We start from the raw sequence: 19,603 nt of genomic DNA, 5'->3' as shown, positions 1-19,603 counted from the left end.
TAAATAAATATGTTTTTAGTCGCCCTGTTTTCCGAAATCTCTCTGCATTGTTGGCAAAAAGTCACAATCAATCAGTCAATCCATGTTTACAATATAATGCTCATACGAACACCTATAATTTTAAAGCATTTCTGTCCAAAATTGCAATGGATTTTGGTACAAAAGTTGTATAAAAGTATAGGTTTCATACTCACGATTTGTTGCATGATAAAATAGAACGTCGGAAATTGTGAGCAGTTTTAAATAATCACAATTTACACAACGTGCTCCGCTGGCATATTATATATTTGTCGGTGCTTACGCATTGAAAGATAATAATTTAAAGGATCTTAAAGACGGTTGCCTGCCATAAAATAGTGTGTTATACCATGGCTATGCGTCGACCACGTATAAAAGCGGCTGCGCTTTTAACGACCAAACGGAAATCTCGGGATGTGAAGTCGGAAAATGGAATAAAGCCTGCCACTGTTGAATGTTCAGAAGAAATAAATACTAAGACAGCTAATCTTCAAGATCAAAATGTTGCAGATGTGCAAAATACAACTGATGATAACAGTGAAGGCAAAGTGGCTGAAATTATTTCATCTGAACACATAGAAAATAAACAAAATGATGATGCAACAGAACAAAATTCTAAATGTGTCAATACATCAACGGCGCAAAAATCATCCGAAAAAATTACAGAAAATGATGAAACTAATGAAGTGTTTCAAGATAAAGTGGAAAATAAGTTGGGAGAATCTAGTTCTTCATTTAAATGTCCCGCTCGTGTCGAATATATACGCAGTAATAATCAACCTAGTGGGAATGCCGGCACCGATGATGTTTTCTACTCCGATATGGAGGAGAGTATTTTACAGTCGGATATGCAAAAAACTGCCAGTGATTGTGCTGCATTGCCATCAAAGCAACAAGGGCGGCAAAGAATACGTCCAGTTCCAACATTCCCGAGACGTAATAGTTTTGTCGGTATAGGCAGTCCTTCACAAAGTTCATTAGACGACGGAATAGGTCTGTTATCATATCCGTTTTTCTGTCTTATAATATATATAAATATTTGCTCTTTTCTGAAAAATATTTTTGCAGTGCCTGTTGATATACCAATAGATCATCCAAAATTAACCATGGTGGGAGAGTCATTAGAAACAAGTAATTCACAAAAGGTGCAACCTTTAACGCATAGAAGAGAGCGTCATTATTCAGCTTCAATGGTTCAATCATCTCATACTCCAAACTCTGTTATGAGTCAACATCATTATGCTCCTCACAAATTCACACCTGCTATGGGGCTTAGTCGTATACGCACAGAATCTAATTGTTCAGCCTTTTCAGATTCTTTTATAACAACATCGAAACTTCGTAAATCTGACGAACATAGTACTCGTAATAATTCCAGGCGTGACGTCTCGTTGCGAATTGTAAACGGTAATTTAGATAAATCGTCATTAAAAATGTTCGATTTAATCTACTACAACCCTGTCACAAATCCTATGGAGAAGCGCAATACAATTTCCACCATTAAGAAAGAACCTACAATAGATGAAAATGATACGAAGCTAGCAACCGCAGACTCAAAAGTAGAAGTAGATGATGAAGCAAACAATGCTATGCCTGTACCACAACTAAAGTTAAATGCAAACGGAGACCTAATACTTGATGAAAAAACTTTAGAGATTGAAACCACTGCAGAGCAAGAAGCACGAAAAGTGTTGGCAAATTCATCGCTTATATTTCTTGATGAAAATACCGGAATGAATGGTTTCTATAAGCGTCAAAAACGAACCAAAGATTGGCCACCGGAAGAGACTATAAAGTTTTATCGATGTCTGCAAACGGTAGGAACCGACTTTTCACTAATGTGCCAATTGTTTCCCAAACGTACTAGAAGGGATTTGAAACTAAAGTTCAAAAAAGAAGAACGTAATAATTTGGCCTTAATCAATAAGGCCTTGTTGTATCCAAAGCTTTTCAACATCGATGATTTAAAGACGCAGTTAGAGACTGAAGAAAGGGAGCGTGAAGAAGCGATACAGCGTTGGAAGGAAATACACGAAAAAGAAGCCAAAACCATTAAAAAGGTTGTAAGATTTGTTTTGTATTGTCTAGGTAATTTACATATTAATTTATAAAAAATTGTATCTTCAAAATTAGGTAAAAATCAACAGTAGTACAGCGGCGCGTGCGCTAAAAAACGGAGACGATATATATGAAAATGAAAATGTTGTTAAGCGAAAGCTTAGTCGTCGATCCAATGCTACTGACAAGCAAAATACTGATAGCGCTAAAAAATCAAAAACCTCACAAACTCAGCAAACACTTTCTGTTAGCAATGGAACAGAAGCAGCGCCACAACTAAAACACAAACTGAAAGCAAAACACGGAGTATTGCAAAATAATTCTAAGGAAATATTGTCAAATCAGACGGAAGGTATCCCACTGCCGTTGGCAACGCAGTCAAATGATGTCACATCTGTGAAACTTGAGGTTGTACATGCACAAAACTATACGATTAAAGCAGAACATCCCACTAATGAAAGCAATTGCTTCAATGCTGAAATGCCCTTGACAAACGTTGAAAGAAATTTAGAAATGATGAGTAGCTTAGATGCAATGGCAGAGGAATTTATTAACATTATAGCACCGACAAGCTGCGATGCATCACAATCACTAAACGAGATAATAACACCAACTAAAGAGAGTTGTTTACAATCTTCTTTTGCAGAAGTTGAAAATAAAACATTTGTCGATTTAGATGATGGAACAGTGAATACAGTGAATTCGTTACAAGGAACAGAGGAAAATTTAGCGGTAATGGATGTAATGCCCCCCACACCATCTTCAATTTCGCAACGAGAAGTAGACGAATGTGACATTCAACAAATATTAATGGATTTGGCGGATGGTTCTTTGGTTCTCGTTTCAACGTTAGATCCCGATAATGCAGATCAAGTGGTGAACGAAATTTACATGATGGATAAAGTTACTGGTGAATTGTGTGAAAAACCGTTGGACATACCGGAATCAATAGTACAGTGCGTTTTGTCTGTGATGAACTAAATGTATATTGTTGAAAAGTTAGTGACGTACATGGTACAAATACATAACTTCTGTATTACTATGTTGATGCGTAGATAATTTTCCTCAAAGTTTCTCTTATGCATTTTGATTGTTCCAATACATTTGCTATAGATATTTGTATTAAGTTTTTTTTTTTAATTTTTTTATTTATATATTATGCGTATATGTTGAAGTTTTGAAATGTCCAATAAAAAATACATTGAATTATAACCATGAAAAGCTAAAAAAAATAACAGATATTTTTTTTCATGGTATTACTAGTGTTATGAGTACTAAGCAGTTTCACAGCTCTTTGCGTTATATATGAAAATTAGGGCGGGTTAATTCATAGAGAGCCAAAAAATAAGAAAATTCGATATCCAGGAAATGTTCTGTTGATCATTCAGAACAAACTTTCCTAAAAGACTATGGATCTAAAACTGGTATCGAGCAAGCAAAGACTCTTAAGTAAATTTGTTTAGAATGATCCGTAGAACATTTTCCCGCATAAACGATTTTGTGGGGAAAAAAGTCGACCCGCTCTAATGTATATACAAGTTCTTTAGTACGATATCCTAAAAATACATGCGTATATTCCTTTATACCGTTTGATAACACGATTTATTATGAATTTTCGGATATGCATACAATTACTTTTTAATATTACTGTTTTGACCATAATATTCCTCTACTCTACCCTGAATTATATATAATAGTAAGAAATTTTAATTTAATATCAATTTATTTTTTTAAACTTTTACAGTATCTTATGTACACGTAGTCTGCCTTCAAAGCCAACCGTTAAAAGATTTGAATCTCCGCGCCAAACTGCGTCCCGCACGAAATTTTCCGATTTGCTATTTTCGTAGATCGTAGTATTTAAATTCTCATCCACTATCTTTATTAAATTTGTATCACCAATGACAGCAAACATTTTCCTAATGAAAAAACAAGAATGTAAATTGTTTTTGTTGTCTTTAGTCAAAACCTCTACTTACCCTTTTGGCAAAATTTTATGAATTGGTCTGTTTAAGTATTTGAAGCTCTGCAAAAATTCTCTTGGTACACGTGTATCAATTGTGTGCACAAAACCGGATTCGTCACCAACATATAAAAAATGATCACTGCTTTCTGCCCATGCCAAATTTTTAAAACGCGATGAGTATTTCTCATACAGAGCTATAATAAAAAAAAAAATATTATATTGTATGCAAATAATAATGAAATATTAACCTATCGCAGGTCTCGTTAATCGATCATCCCAAAGTAAGACACTTTGATCAAATGAGCAGGTAGCAAATACTGATGCATCTGTGTTTGAAGCAGCAATACTCGTAATTACGTCTGTGTGTGCATACCGAAAAGTGTGTATGGAAAATAGATCAGCACAACCCATATCCCAGACCTAAAAATTATATAAATACGAGATTTAACTCAATTAGAAATTGTAAGGATGCTTACTTTTAAAGTGCCATCCTTGCTGCCGGTAGCCGCATGATCTACATTCTTCATTACATCCAAACAAGTAACAGGCCGCATATGTTCACATTTTTCACCAATTAAGAACATACAGTACGGTATTTGTGGATTGCGCACCTCCGATCTTGTAGACCATACCTGTACACGACCTGAACGCAACGCTACAATGAACTACAAATTAAGATACATAACACATTTAATATACGAAAATTTTAAAGACTATTTAAACCTACAATATTATCCGAAACGAATCGCAAACAGGACACTAAATTTTGACATTGCAGTTTGTACGCAGCTTTGGATGGCTTCAACATACTACCATCACCAATATCTTCGAATCCCCACAGAGATCCTGACCACTCACGACCCGATAACTTATTGGTAGCAATAACTGCCTCTTGCTCAGAGTTAATTGATATACATTCCCATGCTTTGTGCATACGAATATGACGATTCAGTGGTCGCTTGGCGTAGTCTCGTGAATTCAAATTTGGGTAATATGTATTGCCTGAAAGACTGGTGTCATCTGGTGGCTGATGTTGTTCCGGTGTACGGAATATCACGCCATGTTTTGTAGGAAACATTTATATTTTATAAACACTAAACCTGTGATCGAAAGTCCACGACCGAAGAAACTCTGTTTGAGCTAGTTGTTTTGATTGATATTTTTAGAGGTTATAACAGCCGGCAAGACTTTGTGGTTGCCATATTTGTTATACTTTAGAACTGATTTGATAGGATTTATGGATGTGTAATATACATAATAAATTCATAATTTATTAAAAAATAAAAAAAACTTTTTTGTTTGGCAAGATATCTTCATGAAATTTGGTATGAATTGTTGTTTAAACTAACGCTACAATCTCCGAATATATTGTTAAATTCGGACCACACTCTAATATGCATTCATATGTAGCTGCCTAACAAACTGAAGTTTTTTCTTCGACAAAATATCTTCAAGAAAACACAAAAAAAAAAAAAAAAAAAAAAAATTCAGTACAGACCGCTACAGCATATAACTGCCATGCATACTGGCTGATCAAAATCTGGTTTTTGCATTGAAAACGTTTTGTTTAATGGCCCAAGCCCACGGTACAATCTCCGAACAAACTACCCAGATCGAATCACTGTAACATATATTGCCATAATCTGATCGATCAAAATCGTGCTGTATTCAAATTTTTTTTTTGTGAAGTGTATTATAAGGTCGAAGTTTCTTGTTTTTATGACGCTTTGATTTCCAGCATTCCTTAATACCTTTACAAACCAATTTTGAAGAGACCAAATCATTTACAGTTATAATACAGTAAATATATCTATACATTTCAATTAAGCAATTTCAAATACATATTTAAACAAAAACAACGAATTTCTATTTTTATTTCTATGTTTATATTGATGGATGATATAAAAAATTTAAAAACTTCACAATAAATTATCCTGCAATTGGCATTGTAATGTTTTGAGCGCATTTCGCAGTTGTTCAGTATCAGGCTTTTGATAACAGAAACTTAAACAAGTCGATACGATATCCTGTGCTTTTCCAACAATTCGCCCTTTAGAACGGTTCCACATAGACCGAATTTGCCCACATAACAAGGTCACAACGCGTATGGAAGATTGCACCAAATGCCATTCATTTCCTTCATTTGCCCAAACACGTTCGTTCATTGAAATCATACGGAAGTAGTATTCCATTAAAAGGTCAATATCTATATTCATTGCCACCAACTTGTCAGGTACAATCCCCTCTGGAAAACGAAGTTGGCAGGCTTTCAATTCTAGCTCGCGTATAATAAACGCTAATGGGAAACAATGACCAGACTCTCGAAACTCTTTAACCAGTGATTCAATCTTGGTGAACAAGCGTGTGCAACGTTCCTGTGTAGTACCTATGCCATCTACAGCCTTATTAATAATCTGACTCCAAACTGTTTCAATTAACAATGGATCATTGTGATGCGAACAATTTAATATGGTTAGTTTACATTCCCACAAATCAAACGGATCAGCAAATTGTTGATAAAGTTGTGTAATGTCGTATAACGTAAAATTAAGCTTTTCTATAGCTTGCACTGTATTGTGATCCGTTCTTACATGTGAGGAAAGTGTATCCAATATGCACTTTTGAACTCGTGCAATTTCTAGTTTATCCTCTAGTTCTTTTAACAAGATACCATTGGCAATCGAAAAACCCGAACTATCATTACGCATACACATTACTGCTCGTGCTAGATATTCAATACGTTGATCCAGAGATATGGATTCACTCTCAGTACTTGCTAAATTATCTAAAATATGTGCAGCTTCTGCATGCCGGCCATTCTTTTCGTAGTATTTCCACAGAAGATCAACTAGATTTAGATTTCCCGGATTATTTACGACATTTCTTCGCAGAAATTCTCCTAAGCTTGGCTCTGGCAATGCTAACAACTCTGAAATCATATCATGGGCCATCAACCATTGATATATAGTTATATGCAGTAATGGATCTTTTATTTGTATTGCCAAATTCACTAATTTGCGTATTTGCACGCTAAAACTATTTTCGTTGGTATCACACATTTGTCTTTGAAATTCGAATTCTTGTGTTTCATTAGCATTGCAATGATTCTGATAGACAGTCTCCAACATCGAACGGATTTCTTTATAGCATGACATACGCGCAGAATACGCAGTATAACCCTCAGTGTCTTCGGTGGGCTCATCACTATTATAATACCGGATACCATATTCTTCCGGATCGATTTTTGCTGCACAAGTTGCAGTTAATTCAATAACTCCTTCACCAAAACCGGCAGTTGAAAATTGTTGGCAAATATTTTGTAGAGGTAGATTAGGAGCGGCATCCTTACAAAGCTGTAGAGCCGTCCTAAGTTTTTCGTGCTTTCCCTCAGATGCTTCGCAACTTTTAGCCGATAGCAATATTTCAGTAGCTTTAAAAGTGACAGCATCTTCGTGACGATACAAATTGGGGCATACTTCGCGCAATTTGGCTGAGATTATACTAACGCTTGCATTATCTTTGAGATATGAATTGATTAAAGTAGCTATTAGCAAAGCACATGATTCAGTGCGAGTGAGTGTTAGATCGCGAAATGTACAGGAACTTAATGTCGTTTGTTCTTCTTTGGGCAATTGAGTAGCAAGTACTTGGAACTGATGTTCACATAGAATTTTCCAAAGTGACATTACTTCGCACACATGCTTAACCAATTGATATAAAGCGCTCAGTGATTGTTTCTCTTCATTTTGCGCTTTTTCTGTGACAGTTCTTTGATCGTGTGGTGTTAGTTGATTGTGCGAGGATAGCATATGACTGTAACCATTTGAAATGTTCGTTTGAGTGGAGTAGGTATTACGTGTGAATCCAGATAAGTCATTTACAGTATAAGCATCCATAAATACTTTGAGCGAAAACAAATCTTCCAAAATTAATGTACAATCGGCCTGCGTTAATGTAGTACATAAATTTGTGTCCACGCAACGTTTCTTCCATATTGGTCTAAGTAGACGAGCAACATATAAATATAAACCATCATGTTTTGCAGAATATATTACTGTAGAATAGTCATTGACGATCAAGCCATCATGACCTGCATCTTGTCCAGTTATGGGACTTAGTGGATACTGAGACTGTTGCATTGAAAGTGGTAACTGTGGTGAACGAGCTATTTGATAGCCACCACCCCCACCATGTGGCATCGGTGTTGAGACAAACATTTGCGGCGAGTTACGGTCAATACCATGATGCGTGATATTTAGTGGAGGATTCATAGGGTTCATTTTTGTTGTTCCTGCTTGTGTATTTGCAAGCATTTGAAAATGATAATATGGTTCTCCTCCGTATAATAGAAAAGCCTGTGCCGCCCACAATGCCAGATCAGTGTTGCGATACTGATCTGAACAAGCTATAAGTAATGCGGTTGTGCACGCCTCACACTCCGTTTGTATTTGGAAAAAAGTTTTAACAGCTTCATTGTGAGGGCCATTGTATGCCGTCAGTAGCTGCTGGAGTATGTCGACAGGCTTTAATAAGGCGATAATATGAGCACCTTGGTTTGTGAGCAGCACCACTTTTTTAGCTTTTTTCGCTTTGCGTAAAACTGAATTTATAGTTGACTCACATTTGTCTCGTACTTCAGATAAGCTCCATACTATACCGTCTAAATTAAGCATTGCTGTTGCTTCCGCCAGGTATGGTCGACTAAGAAATGGTGCTGAACTTATAGACCATAAGTGATCCTGATCCTGCTGGGACGTTGATACTAACAGTAGTGTTCCTTCGCTGTAATATGCCGAATGAACTTGCTTTGGCTTATTTATAGTGGTGTTCGGTGTATATCCAGGTGGAAGACGGACATGATATAAATATAAACCCTGTGGTTTACTGCAATCTTGTGTCGTCTGTGGCGATGCTCCTCCAGAAGATCCAGGGTTTTGATAATTAGTGGATGTCTGCATCTGTAAAGTTTGCGAAAGTTGTGTTTGTTGCAGCTGCGATTGTTGGTTAAGGTTATGTGATGAACTTAATGGCCTTGCAGCAAAAAATAATCGTACACCACACTGCGTAATAGCAAGTAAATTTAAATTTTGACTATCATCGTTTGATAAGGGACAAATTGATTTAATTTTGGTAAATATTGAATTATCAACAGTTTTTAATATGCTGCTGGCGCGCTGTGTAATTTCATTTTGTGATACCCTCGCAAAACGACGCATACTACCACAATCCGTACCCATATTCCACGCCTCTATAGATCCTTTTTCTGTTAGCGTGTATAGTAGTTGCCGATTATCATCGATTACGATTTTAACTATGGGATCATTCTCAGCAAAAAGTTTAAGAAAACTTGGGACCATTGCTGATACCATACTCTGAGAATGATTTACTTTTTTACAGCGCTTTCCGAACCAACTGGAATCAGCATGATAGTCGATTTCATAAAGACAACCGTCTCGACCACCGAGGAAAATTCGTCCATTTTGACTGCATTGCACAACATTAATAGCAACATTATCTGAATTTAAAATAAATATTGGTTTATTCATAAGCTGCATTTCTTCAAAAGTGGTAGTGCTTTGCATATTTCGCATTGGAGAAGAAATAATTTTTGTGGTATCCGCAAATGTAACGCCCAAAACAATAATTTCAATTGGGGTGGTCAAAATTAATAAGTATTTCACATCGTTGATGAAAACTCCGGGTTTGGGTTTTGCCAAACCTACACTCACAATTAAATGATTCAGTCCATCATAATAAGCAACATCTCGCGCTTGTTCATATGTCCAAATATAGATTTCTGAGTCAATCGTTAGCCATGCTCTACCGATTTCCGGAAACAATCCCATCATACAATGACATTTTATATGTTTGAAATGTTCTAAAATTTCTGAGGGAATAGGAATTTTATTGACTGTATGTACTTGCATCGCCGATTTAGGGCCCACTGATAAACTCGAAATATTTTGATAATCATAATCATTTAAACCGCTAGCTGTTGCAAAACCGTGCTGTGCTACTCCTGTAAGATTTATTTTAACATCCAGCAAACCCGGAGACGAACTATCTCTGATATCCATTCGCTCCAATATATTCCCAGCCATATCCAAGAAATCTATTGGACTCATTGACGGCATTTTATCTTTAATATTTTTTTTAAGATTAATGAAACATATTAATATATCGAATATACACACATATTTTAGTAATTTATGCCTTACCTATAATTTGTTATAAACTAAATGAATGAAGTCTGGGAAGTCGGATATCTCCCGCGTGCAATTAGATATTATTGCGAAAGGCCTGTAATTTTTCTTGTCAGACCTGTAAAGCTTCTCCGAAAGGTTTCTCTTTAATAGCAAGTATTTAGGCAGATATTATCACTAAAAATATATTCCCAACACAATTATTTTATTTATATTGGCCAAACATTCGCACACTCGTTTTGCCGCGAATCGCACAAAATATCTCCACACCGGCGAAAATTTTAAGCGAGACCTAATGATACCAAGGTTGCTTTAATGTTTGTTTATTGTGAATGATCTGTTGCAAAAACTACAGATGCGAGTAATACTAATTATCTCTTGCAAAACTACAGTTGTGAGTAATACTAATTATAGCTTGGAACAAGATATTTATATCGATTTTAAGTCGTTCTTAATATTTTAAATAGAATAAATACTTTTTGTTATGTGAAAAACTTGAATATTTGAAATTTTGATGATCTTATGTCAAAAAGGGGTTAATACAAAAGTTTTAGATATTTTTAATACCTACAACTTTGTCATGTAATTTTTTTGTATAGTGTTCTAGTTTTGCATGAAATTGAGTTACTGCGTGTTTTTAACCCTTAAAACCTCAACAACGCCTTCATCCTTTCCTCTTTCCGAAGTCACATCGCCCGTAAATTGTTTGTCCTTTAATTTTTGTTACAAATTGTTGTCTTTCCTTTCCAATGGGTTTCATCCTACAATGACTTATTTTTTTTAATTTGTCTACCCCGGACAACTCACTAAAATAAAGAGCTTGTTGAAGTTGGATCCTTATTTTTATGGCATAAACTGAAATTCAGGTGGTGTTAAAAAAATTGGAAATAACAAACACACTAACCTGATGATCATACAACAATATGCATACATATGTATATTATTTTATCAGAATCGATGAAGTTGGTCAGGTAGAATGAAAGCCAATGCCATTGCGAATGAAATTACTTAAAATAAAAGAAAAAAGACATTTAATTCTCTGAAATCGTAATTTATTCAAGTTTTCTGCAATAAATATTAAAACTAATTTTTATTGTTGTCGAATTCATGGTAATTGTGTACATACATATGTTATTTGCATATAGTTTGCTGATTTCAAACTGTTCTGCACGAACATTCTATATATAAGTATAATACAAAATTTATGTTTATTTATAAGTGAGTGCGACTTATATGACCATAAGTCATAAGATTCATAATCAACATACAATTCATTTTTTTTTCATTCATATGCAATTTTTAAACCATTTCCACTTCAATTGTTTTTTTTTTTTTTTGTTATGGATACAGATATCCTTTTTGTATTTAATGATTGAATTTAGTAAACAAAAAAATTTAATTCCGTTTAGTATCAAATGCAAAGCATTTATCTTTTTTTTTATCCCTCGTCCAACCAAAATATTTAATTATAAAATTTTACCTTTATTTATAATTAAGTTAATTAAGGTTTTAATCAAAAATATTGAAAATTTACAATTCTTCCTTATTTTTGCATACGATTCTTTTAGCAATCGGTCCTTAAGCAGAAATACACTGGAAATTTTCCGCTATTTATTCACTGGTCATGAAATATTTGTTATCACTACCATCTTACATTTGATTCTGCCTTATGAGGTTGCATATCTCTCACGACAGCTAAGTTTTAATACTTTAACATTCAAGTTTTTTATTTATTTCTTTGTCATAATTTTTAAGTACTCCAATGCATTTTGTGCAGCCTGCTTCTGTGCATCAGCTGCTGTTGGCCCAGAACCATGGCATACACCGACCGGCAAAGTTGAAAGCTGAACCAAACATTGGCATTGGTCTGTAAAGGTTTTCTCCTCTATATCAACGTACGTAACTTCAAATTGATTCTCATTGGCAATTTCGGACAATAACTTAACATAATCAATTTTTGGACCTTTTAAACACGTTTTCTGCAAATATATAAAAGAAAATAAGGTGTATTAAATATTGTTTGACCTAATGTTAAACATATGCATACATATATGATGTAAAATAATACTAAAATGTTCAAAACTTTTTTGTCTGAATATCCAATTTATTATATGAACACATGAGCTTCAAGAACTACTCTTTTAATTTCAGTTTCTTGCAAGAAATTTATTTACCATGAGATAATACGTCAAAATTAACTCGTGTAGAGCTTATAACATGACGAATATTAGTATCTTATGCACTCACATTTACAGTTAAATATACTATATTACACTTAGATATATAATATACTATAAAAAATATTGTTTAAATCATTCATTGTAATAGGATAACAAATTATCATAGCACTTTTCTCCAAATAATGCAACAATATAATGTTTATGTAAGCATCTCACCTGCAACTTCAATAATTTTTTTCCGGTAGCATTTTTAAGTGTTTTATGAAACTGTGAGACCTTATTACTATGCTGGCTCGTTAATGTAGGCACAGTGATATCTTTCAAATCACCATAATAATTAGAACAGTTACGATTCTGTAACGAGAAAGCGAAATGACAAGTCATGGATCAATTGTTGTTATTTTTACTTTTTAAAAATACTCCAAATAGTTTGGGATATATATTTGGGGATTTACAGTAGTTCTCTCTCAAGAATTTTTTAAATGTTTGAAGAAAATATCAGCCATTTGAGTACTTTTAAGAATTAGTATCTTTTTACAAATTCCATATGGTGACTTGAAATGTATCGACGAATTATTGAATTTTGTATAGGTACTTATCAGATTTGACATAGCAGAGGAATTATCACTTACATCACCATCCAGATCGACACGCATTGCTTCCGATATCTGATTGTTGTCCAATGGGTTTTCTTGTAAGCGCGTCCACATTTTATGAGCGGCTAGACGTTTGGCAATTTTCTTACTTTTCCCTTTTCCAACTTCACGGTAATTAAGAATAGAACAGGCAATTGTAAATAGCCGTTCATGTGGTAAACCGACTTCAGTTTCTGTCTCATAAGTTGGTGGTGGCCAGCGACGAGACATACACATCTCCTGCAACCATCCAATGGGGTTTCCAACTATTTTATCGGCGCCACTATAAAAATGGAATTGCCATAATTACAAATACGCCTTTTACCTATTTCTAATAGGATTTGAATACGTACTCGCCACTTCCAACTGGATTTGCGTTGGCTTCGTTGGCTACATTTGTAGCTGTAATACCACCAGTTGCTGCACCAATTCCAACGCCAGCACAAGCTTGGGCTGCGTCAGGTAGCTGTACACCAGTTAACTTATCAATTAATGCACGTGCAGCTGAATGTTTAGCCTCTTTCTTAGAGCGTCCCGCGCCCATTGCTGTAAACGGCACATCCTTGTCGTTAAAAGCGACACGATAACGAAATGTGGGCTCATGAATGGCGCCCTCGATTTGCACCAACTCATAGTTGGGAGTTATTCCACGGCGACTCAAGAGCTCTTGTAAAATGGAAACCGGTGTTTTCATTGCCAGTCCATTGCTATCGGTCTGAAAATGGAAAATCCTTGTTAAATCCATAAAGCAAAATGTAAATGGTATTCAAAAAAAATTTTTTTTTTTATAGTTAAAATTTAAAACGCAATATGGTTAGTGGAATCAAATATTTTTTCAAGAACTAATTGTCAATAAAAAGGATATGTCAAAAACTCCTTCGTTTATGAATATATTTTAATTCTTAATTCGCCTGAACAACTTTTTTCAATTTGAAAAAATTATATTAATAACACCTATAGTTTTAAATTGTCCTTACCAATCTTAATTCCTCAATAGCTAATTTGCTGGTTGCGGCAGTTAAATCTGCCATTCTATCCTTTTTAGACTTCATGGGTCTCGATGCCAGCTCAATTTTTGGATTTTGCATATGACCGTTTGTAATGTTATCCAAACTAGTAAGCACTGACGGTCCAAGATCATCATACTGACGCCGTGGTGCAAATCCAGTTCGTTGTTGGGGTTGATGTTCATTTCCCTGAATATTATCCATTTTATTTTTATTTATTATTGCTTTTTTATTAGATCAATTTTTATTTTAAAGATAGCTGGAAAAAATAAAAAAATCGCTTACACTTAGACATACAGAAAACAATCAACTAAGAAAAATCGATATTCTGAATGTCACTTATAGATCATAACATATCAAATTTGTATAGCAAATTTAAATTTTTTTCGTAATAAAAGATCTAATTACCTGCCAGTTGTGATTTGCACTGATTTTTATTTAAAAATAAATTATAATTTGCATTAAATTTATCTTCAAATAAAGAGCAGCAAAATCCTTCCCCACGAGACGTAGAGAAAAAGTGAACTTAAAATAAACATATATCAATGTTCCTATTGTTAATAGAAACGAAACATTCCTAACAACTCAAAGATAGAGTAACCAAATATTTTTTATGTCAAAACACCTAAATGAATGTATATTATACATTATTATTGATCTCAACATATAAAGATATATATTATTCTTGATATAGTTTGGAAGTTAACAGTTATTTAATGAAAGCAAACATCTTGTAGACAGCAACTTATTCCAAAAACTTGAAATGGAAAGAAAAAAATAAAAAAGAACAGAATAAATAATAAAGAATTCGTTTTGATTTTATATGCGATACGATTCAAATTTCTCATCTGTAATTTCCTACAGTGATACCGTGATATATGTAGATGTGTATGTCATATAAAGAACATATGATTTTGACATTTACGTACAGAATTTACACCGACTTCATATATACAAATGACTTAACACCATTTACATGACTTTACATTAGGGCACCGGTAAACAAATATTAATAAAACTTATATTAATGGGTCCAAGGAGATTTCCTTCAATAATGTGACTTTTTCTATGTAAATCATCTGAATAAAATGCTGTACTAATTGACCACCAGGGGAAGCTTATTGCATTCATTTTATTAATGTAGATGAAATAACATATACACACATATATTGAGCCCATTAAATATATTTACCAACTTTGTAGTCATTTCTTATAATACTAATGGTTTTGTTTCAAATAAACGTTTCATGAGTACAAAACGAGAAATGTAGTGCTGCTGCTGGTATATGTTGAGCTTAAATGCCATATTAAATATCAAATAAAAATTAACAATTTTGACTAACATAAATGTTCGCTATAAGTATTTCCTTTATTGTTTATTATATTAAATTTATACAGAATGCTTAAAAATTTGCGCAACTTTGATAATTGCGTAGTATCCCTACTGATCGTATGTATGTGTGTTTACAATATCTAAACTTCGGTCTGATAAAAATATTAGACACTTTTAATTTCCCATTAGTACTGTTACATAGAATGAAGAACAATATCTCAATGAAAAACTTAATAAACAATAAACAGTTCATATTTGGGAATAAGTTTCTAAATGTATGTGTAATAATTGTATTATGCAAGTTGTGTATTGATAGCGCTTGACTTAGTCATCACTAAGAAAATCATCATCTAAATTCACATCTGTCGTATCAATGTTATCGTCCAATGTTACTCCCTCAATTTCAAGGTCTAACTCATCGTCAATGTCATCACCATCGTTTGCCAGTCCATCTGACGACTTATTTAATACAGATGCGGCTGTAGATGTAGTAGCAACGGCGTTTGTTGGTGGAATTACAAAGTCATCACTTTTCTTATATGATTGCACTCCAGGCTTGCCGTTACTTTCAAATATTCCACGTTGTTCTGCAGCATACATTTCTTCGATAGGATTACGTTCAATATTGAGTGGAATTTTGGCGGCGGCAGTAGCTGGTAACTTCTTTGATTGTGTTTGTTGTAGAAATTCTTCGGCGCGAAGAGCCTCTCCAAGACCAGGGAAGAGATTTTCATATTTAGCTGGATCAGCGAGAGATTGACCTGCTTTCTCATTGAATTTGGCCAACTCTTCACGCCAAAGTTCCACTACACGTGACATTTGGCTGGGAATGTATGTACGTGCAAATAATGCTGCTTCGGGTAAACGATTCGTCTCAATTAAAATGTCCAAGCAACGTTGTACATCTGCTCGAACGAAGGAGGAGAGGAATGCTATATTGTGACGACCTTGACTTGAACTGCTTTCAGCTACTTCCTCCAACATTTTGTCATCACCTGATGATGTTGCTAACAACAAAAGACCACTGAAATCATTCGCCTTCTGCATACATTCTTTTACAAGCTGCATGTTATTTTTACGAGAAGCAACGTCTGCTAATTGTGACCACTTTTGAGGATTTTCTGCTTCACGTGCTAATTTCAAAGCAACCTCCAATTCACCGATTTGCAATGCCAGGTCGAATTTATGATCAGGATCTGTAGAGACCTGTAATGCTTGCGGCTTGAAGCCTTGCTTTTCCAAGAAATGTGCTACACGTGTGCGATGCTCTTTTGGCACTGTGGGCAATACCAGATCAGCCCGTTCGAAATCACTACGCATAACAGCAGTTTGGTATTCGAGTACAGAAAGCAAAAGTGAAAATGAAATAACATTCAATTCTTTATCGCCCAAATACAGTCGGTTGTCTTTTGGTACGTAACCAAGTAAATACATTGTGCGATCCAAGTGAGATATAGTGACGATTTCTCCACCAACATAGTAGTTAATACGATTTACTGAATTAGTATATATGAAGCAATCTCCAACCCAAATACCAGTTTTTACAACTTCGTTGACTTCCCCTGAAAAAACAACGGTATTAAAAATGTCCACTATTTATCAAAAATTTAGTATAATATGTTACCTAAAACATCAAAGGCGCTTTCGATACCATCGTCTTCGAGCCCTTGCTTGCTCTCTAAGGCAGCTGCTATGGCTGCTGTGTCTATAGACAGAACAAAATAAGATTCATCGGTAGCAAGGCACACCAATGTGCCAGCTTCATTCCAGAATACATGTCGTGGTTGCACTTCAATGCGTCGCACCAACTGCAGTGTTTCCCAGTCATAAAACGCCAATCCAGATGATGTTTTAACGCCGAATAAATAGCCTCCATATATACTTTCAGCGCCATATTCTGGAGTGAAACTCTTTCTTTCTTTAAAGTTGCGGAAAAGGCGTACCGTTCCATTATTTTCTCTAATAGCGTATTCATTACTTTCCAGAGCCCAAACGAATTCTTGGGCGGAACCAAATGCTTTATTCCGCAAAGCCATGGATGTATATATTATGTATTCACCATCACCACATACAACCACAAAACGACCATTGGGATTGTGTGCTATTGTCTGAGGATAGATTTCGCATGCTCCCATATCCTTAACCGCAACTGGTAAACGTTCTCCATCTTTGATTTCAGTATCATCAGCCATTGCTTTTAAGTTAACCTGTAAAATATTGTATATTTATAAGTCATTTATATGACATATAAATTAATACTTACTTGTTGCATTTCAGAGTGCTTTGCCCAAATTATTTTCGATCCAATTACATCCATTGACATTGCTGGTTCTTCCCGACCTACTTTTATTATGATTGATCCTTCATCGTATCCGAGGGCAACGTTATTACTACCCCGCATGCATGCAATTGTCCAGACACGTTCAAATCCATAATTAAGACAGGTTTCCAGGCGGTAAGTACCTGAGTGCCAGATGCGAACTGTGCCATCTTCGGAACCGGTTAATACAATGGGCAATTCCGGATGAAAACAAACAGCAGATATATTTTGGGCATGTCCCTCCAAAGTTTGAACACACGTTTTATTTTGATAATCCCAAATCTTTACAAGCCTATCATCTGCACCAGAAATAAGATATGGTTTATCACCTCCATGGTAGTAGTCGATACAATTAATTCCTTTTTCGTGTCCTTCAAGTGTGAAGTTGGCGAAGGTTGAACCGAGTTGCCAAACTTTTACTGTTCGATCAAGAGATGCCGATGCGAAGGTGTTATTATCTTTTGGGTTGAAAACAATTTGCATAACGTAATGTGTGTGTCCCTCAAAAACACGTTGGCATGCCCACATTTTTTCCCAATTCCATAGTTTTATTAACATATCATCTGTATTCAAATGTTTACTATTTATTTCTAACCTACAAAAATAATAAACAATATTACATACCGCTGCTTGTCAATATTAGCGGCTGTGTAGGGTGTACAGCAATGCATCGTAGATAATCCGAGTGCGCCTCGAATGAATGAAGCTTTTCAAGAGTGTTGTAGTTAAACACACGGATTTGCATATCATCTGATCCAGTGATGAGCCAATTTTTCCTTGCCACAAAACGACCACAACGCACCGGCACATCACACACTTCAAAATCTTTTACCAATTGTTGATTTTCATAATTCATTATGTGTACGTGGCCATTGTAAAGTGCACATAACATCCATGGCTCAGTCGGATGAAGATCGACACATTTAACACGATCTGATCGCGAAGTTAAACGACGTTTTATGTCTAACTTTAGAGGCATTTTATGTGGATAATATTATTAACTTTAGTGTATTAAATGTGTTTAAAATTTTCATTAACTTTAAAACAACAGAATTCTAATTTTCTTCACCACTTGCACATATGAGAAAATTGGATGACGTTTTCTTGCAAAGATTACTGTCAAATTAGAACAACAAAGTTGCCAACATTATATACAGTTGCGACACAGGGTTCATTAGAGGAATTTATTTATAAAAGTCAATAATGAAATGAATTGAAATCGTCTACCTTGTAACTCACTCTTGAGTTAGATCACTAGATTGTTAAATAAAATTATCAATTTAATGCCTATACACTTCCCTTTATTTCTAATTTTAAAAACTTAACGCTTTTCTACTAGTTATCCGGATTCACAAACTCTTATTAATAAGTCATTTTGTTTTTTCGCGACAGCACTCTAACTAGAACTGTCCACACAATTCAGTAGCCATAGACTATATACCAGACCGTTAACACCACGTAGGCGACTACGAATATCGGTGTCTAGTAAATTTTAGCAATTTATCGTCTAATAATACGTTGTGGGATTCGTCACAATATTTGGAACGAATAATATTTTGGCCTACAACTTTTAAAGTTATTATTTTATGATTACGAATTTGTTTCTTTATTAATTATTTAAAAACTGCAATCATAATTTAAAAAACATAAACACAAACACCATAATTTTAAAGTTAAACATAGCGGTCAATAAAAAATTTGTTTGCAGTAACTGAATATGAATAAATGATTAAAGACGAATAATTACAAAAATGTATATAATTAAAACTAGAAAAATGAAAATAAAGCAATTTTCGTAAGAAACAGCACGCTCCACCGTAAAGCTTTATGCTAAAACAACTTTAAAATTTAATCATGAATCACCAAGCACAATTCACTTTTTT

General features: G+C 34.6%; 5 protein-coding genes across 7 annotated transcripts; 1 reads left to right on the top strand and 4 right to left on the bottom strand.

Moving 5' to 3' along the window:
• Positions 1 to 68: 68 nt before the first annotated feature.
• LOC108965424 lies at positions 69 to 3,258 on the top strand. The gene is made up of 3 exons (XM_018927834.1): positions 69 to 1,011; positions 1,087 to 2,078; positions 2,152 to 3,258. The coding sequence occupies exons 1-3, from the start codon at positions 369 to 371 to the stop codon at positions 3,055 to 3,057; spliced, it is 2,541 nt and encodes an 846-aa protein (XP_018783379.1). The 5' UTR covers positions 69 to 368; the 3' UTR covers positions 3,058 to 3,258.
• A 522-nt stretch (positions 3,259 to 3,780) lies between these two features.
• On the bottom strand, positions 3,781 to 5,188 carry LOC108965425 (protein valois). The gene is made up of 5 exons (XM_018927835.1): positions 4,770 to 5,188; positions 4,519 to 4,707; positions 4,291 to 4,462; positions 4,056 to 4,236; positions 3,781 to 3,995 (listed from the first exon to the last, which is right to left on the bottom strand). Exons 1-5 carry the CDS (start codon positions 5,118 to 5,120, stop codon positions 3,815 to 3,817), a joined length of 1,074 nt encoding a protein of 357 aa, XP_018783380.1. The 5' UTR covers positions 5,121 to 5,188; the 3' UTR covers positions 3,781 to 3,814.
• A 717-nt stretch (positions 5,189 to 5,905) lies between these two features.
• LOC108965423 (nuclear pore complex protein Nup155) lies at positions 5,906 to 10,570 on the bottom strand. The gene is made up of 2 exons (XM_018927833.1): positions 10,261 to 10,570; positions 5,906 to 10,181 (listed from the first exon to the last, which is right to left on the bottom strand). Exon 2 carries the CDS (start codon positions 10,174 to 10,176, stop codon positions 5,962 to 5,964), a length of 4,215 nt encoding a protein of 1,404 aa, XP_018783378.1. The 5' UTR covers positions 10,177 to 10,181; positions 10,261 to 10,570; the 3' UTR covers positions 5,906 to 5,961.
• Positions 10,571 to 11,275: 705 nt separating this feature from the next.
• Positions 11,276 to 14,597, bottom strand: LOC108965367 (interferon-inducible double-stranded RNA-dependent protein kinase activator A homolog). 3 transcript variants are annotated; one of them, XM_018927716.1, is made up of 6 exons: positions 14,476 to 14,596; positions 14,038 to 14,326; positions 13,414 to 13,775; positions 13,058 to 13,343; positions 12,642 to 12,779; positions 11,976 to 12,224 (listed from the first exon to the last, which is right to left on the bottom strand). In XM_018927716.1, the coding sequence occupies exons 2-6, from the start codon at positions 14,269 to 14,271 to the stop codon at positions 11,976 to 11,978; spliced, it is 1,269 nt and encodes a 422-aa protein (XP_018783261.1). In that variant the 5' UTR covers positions 14,272 to 14,326; positions 14,476 to 14,596. The 3 variants fall into 3 exon arrangements, with proteins under 3 accessions (XP_018783263.1, XP_018783262.1, XP_018783261.1); XM_018927718.1 differs by lacking the exon at positions 12,642 to 12,779 and having other exon boundaries at positions 11,276 to 12,224; positions 14,476 to 14,597; XM_018927717.1 differs by lacking the exon at positions 14,476 to 14,596 and having other exon boundaries at positions 11,276 to 12,224; positions 14,038 to 14,271.
• An 802-nt stretch (positions 14,598 to 15,399) lies between these two features.
• On the bottom strand, positions 15,400 to 18,826 carry LOC108965477 (coatomer subunit beta'). Its single transcript, XM_018927925.1, has 4 exons — positions 18,345 to 18,826; positions 17,664 to 18,283; positions 17,025 to 17,607; positions 15,400 to 16,962 (listed from the first exon to the last, which is right to left on the bottom strand). Exons 1-4 carry the CDS (start codon positions 18,697 to 18,699, stop codon positions 15,725 to 15,727), a joined length of 2,796 nt encoding a protein of 931 aa, XP_018783470.1. The 5' UTR covers positions 18,700 to 18,826; the 3' UTR covers positions 15,400 to 15,724.
• Positions 18,827 to 19,603: the final 777 nt, after the last annotated feature.

This window comes from Bactrocera latifrons, unplaced genomic scaffold, assembly GCF_001853355.1.
Source record: "Bactrocera latifrons isolate USDA-ARS-PBARC rearing strain unplaced genomic scaffold, ASM185335v1 scaffold_14, whole genome shotgun sequence".
NCBI lineage: Eukaryota > Metazoa > Arthropoda > Insecta > Diptera > Tephritidae > Bactrocera > Bactrocera latifrons.
The sequence above is the reverse complement of the archived record's forward strand: the minus strand, read 5'-3'. Positions and strand labels throughout refer to the sequence as shown.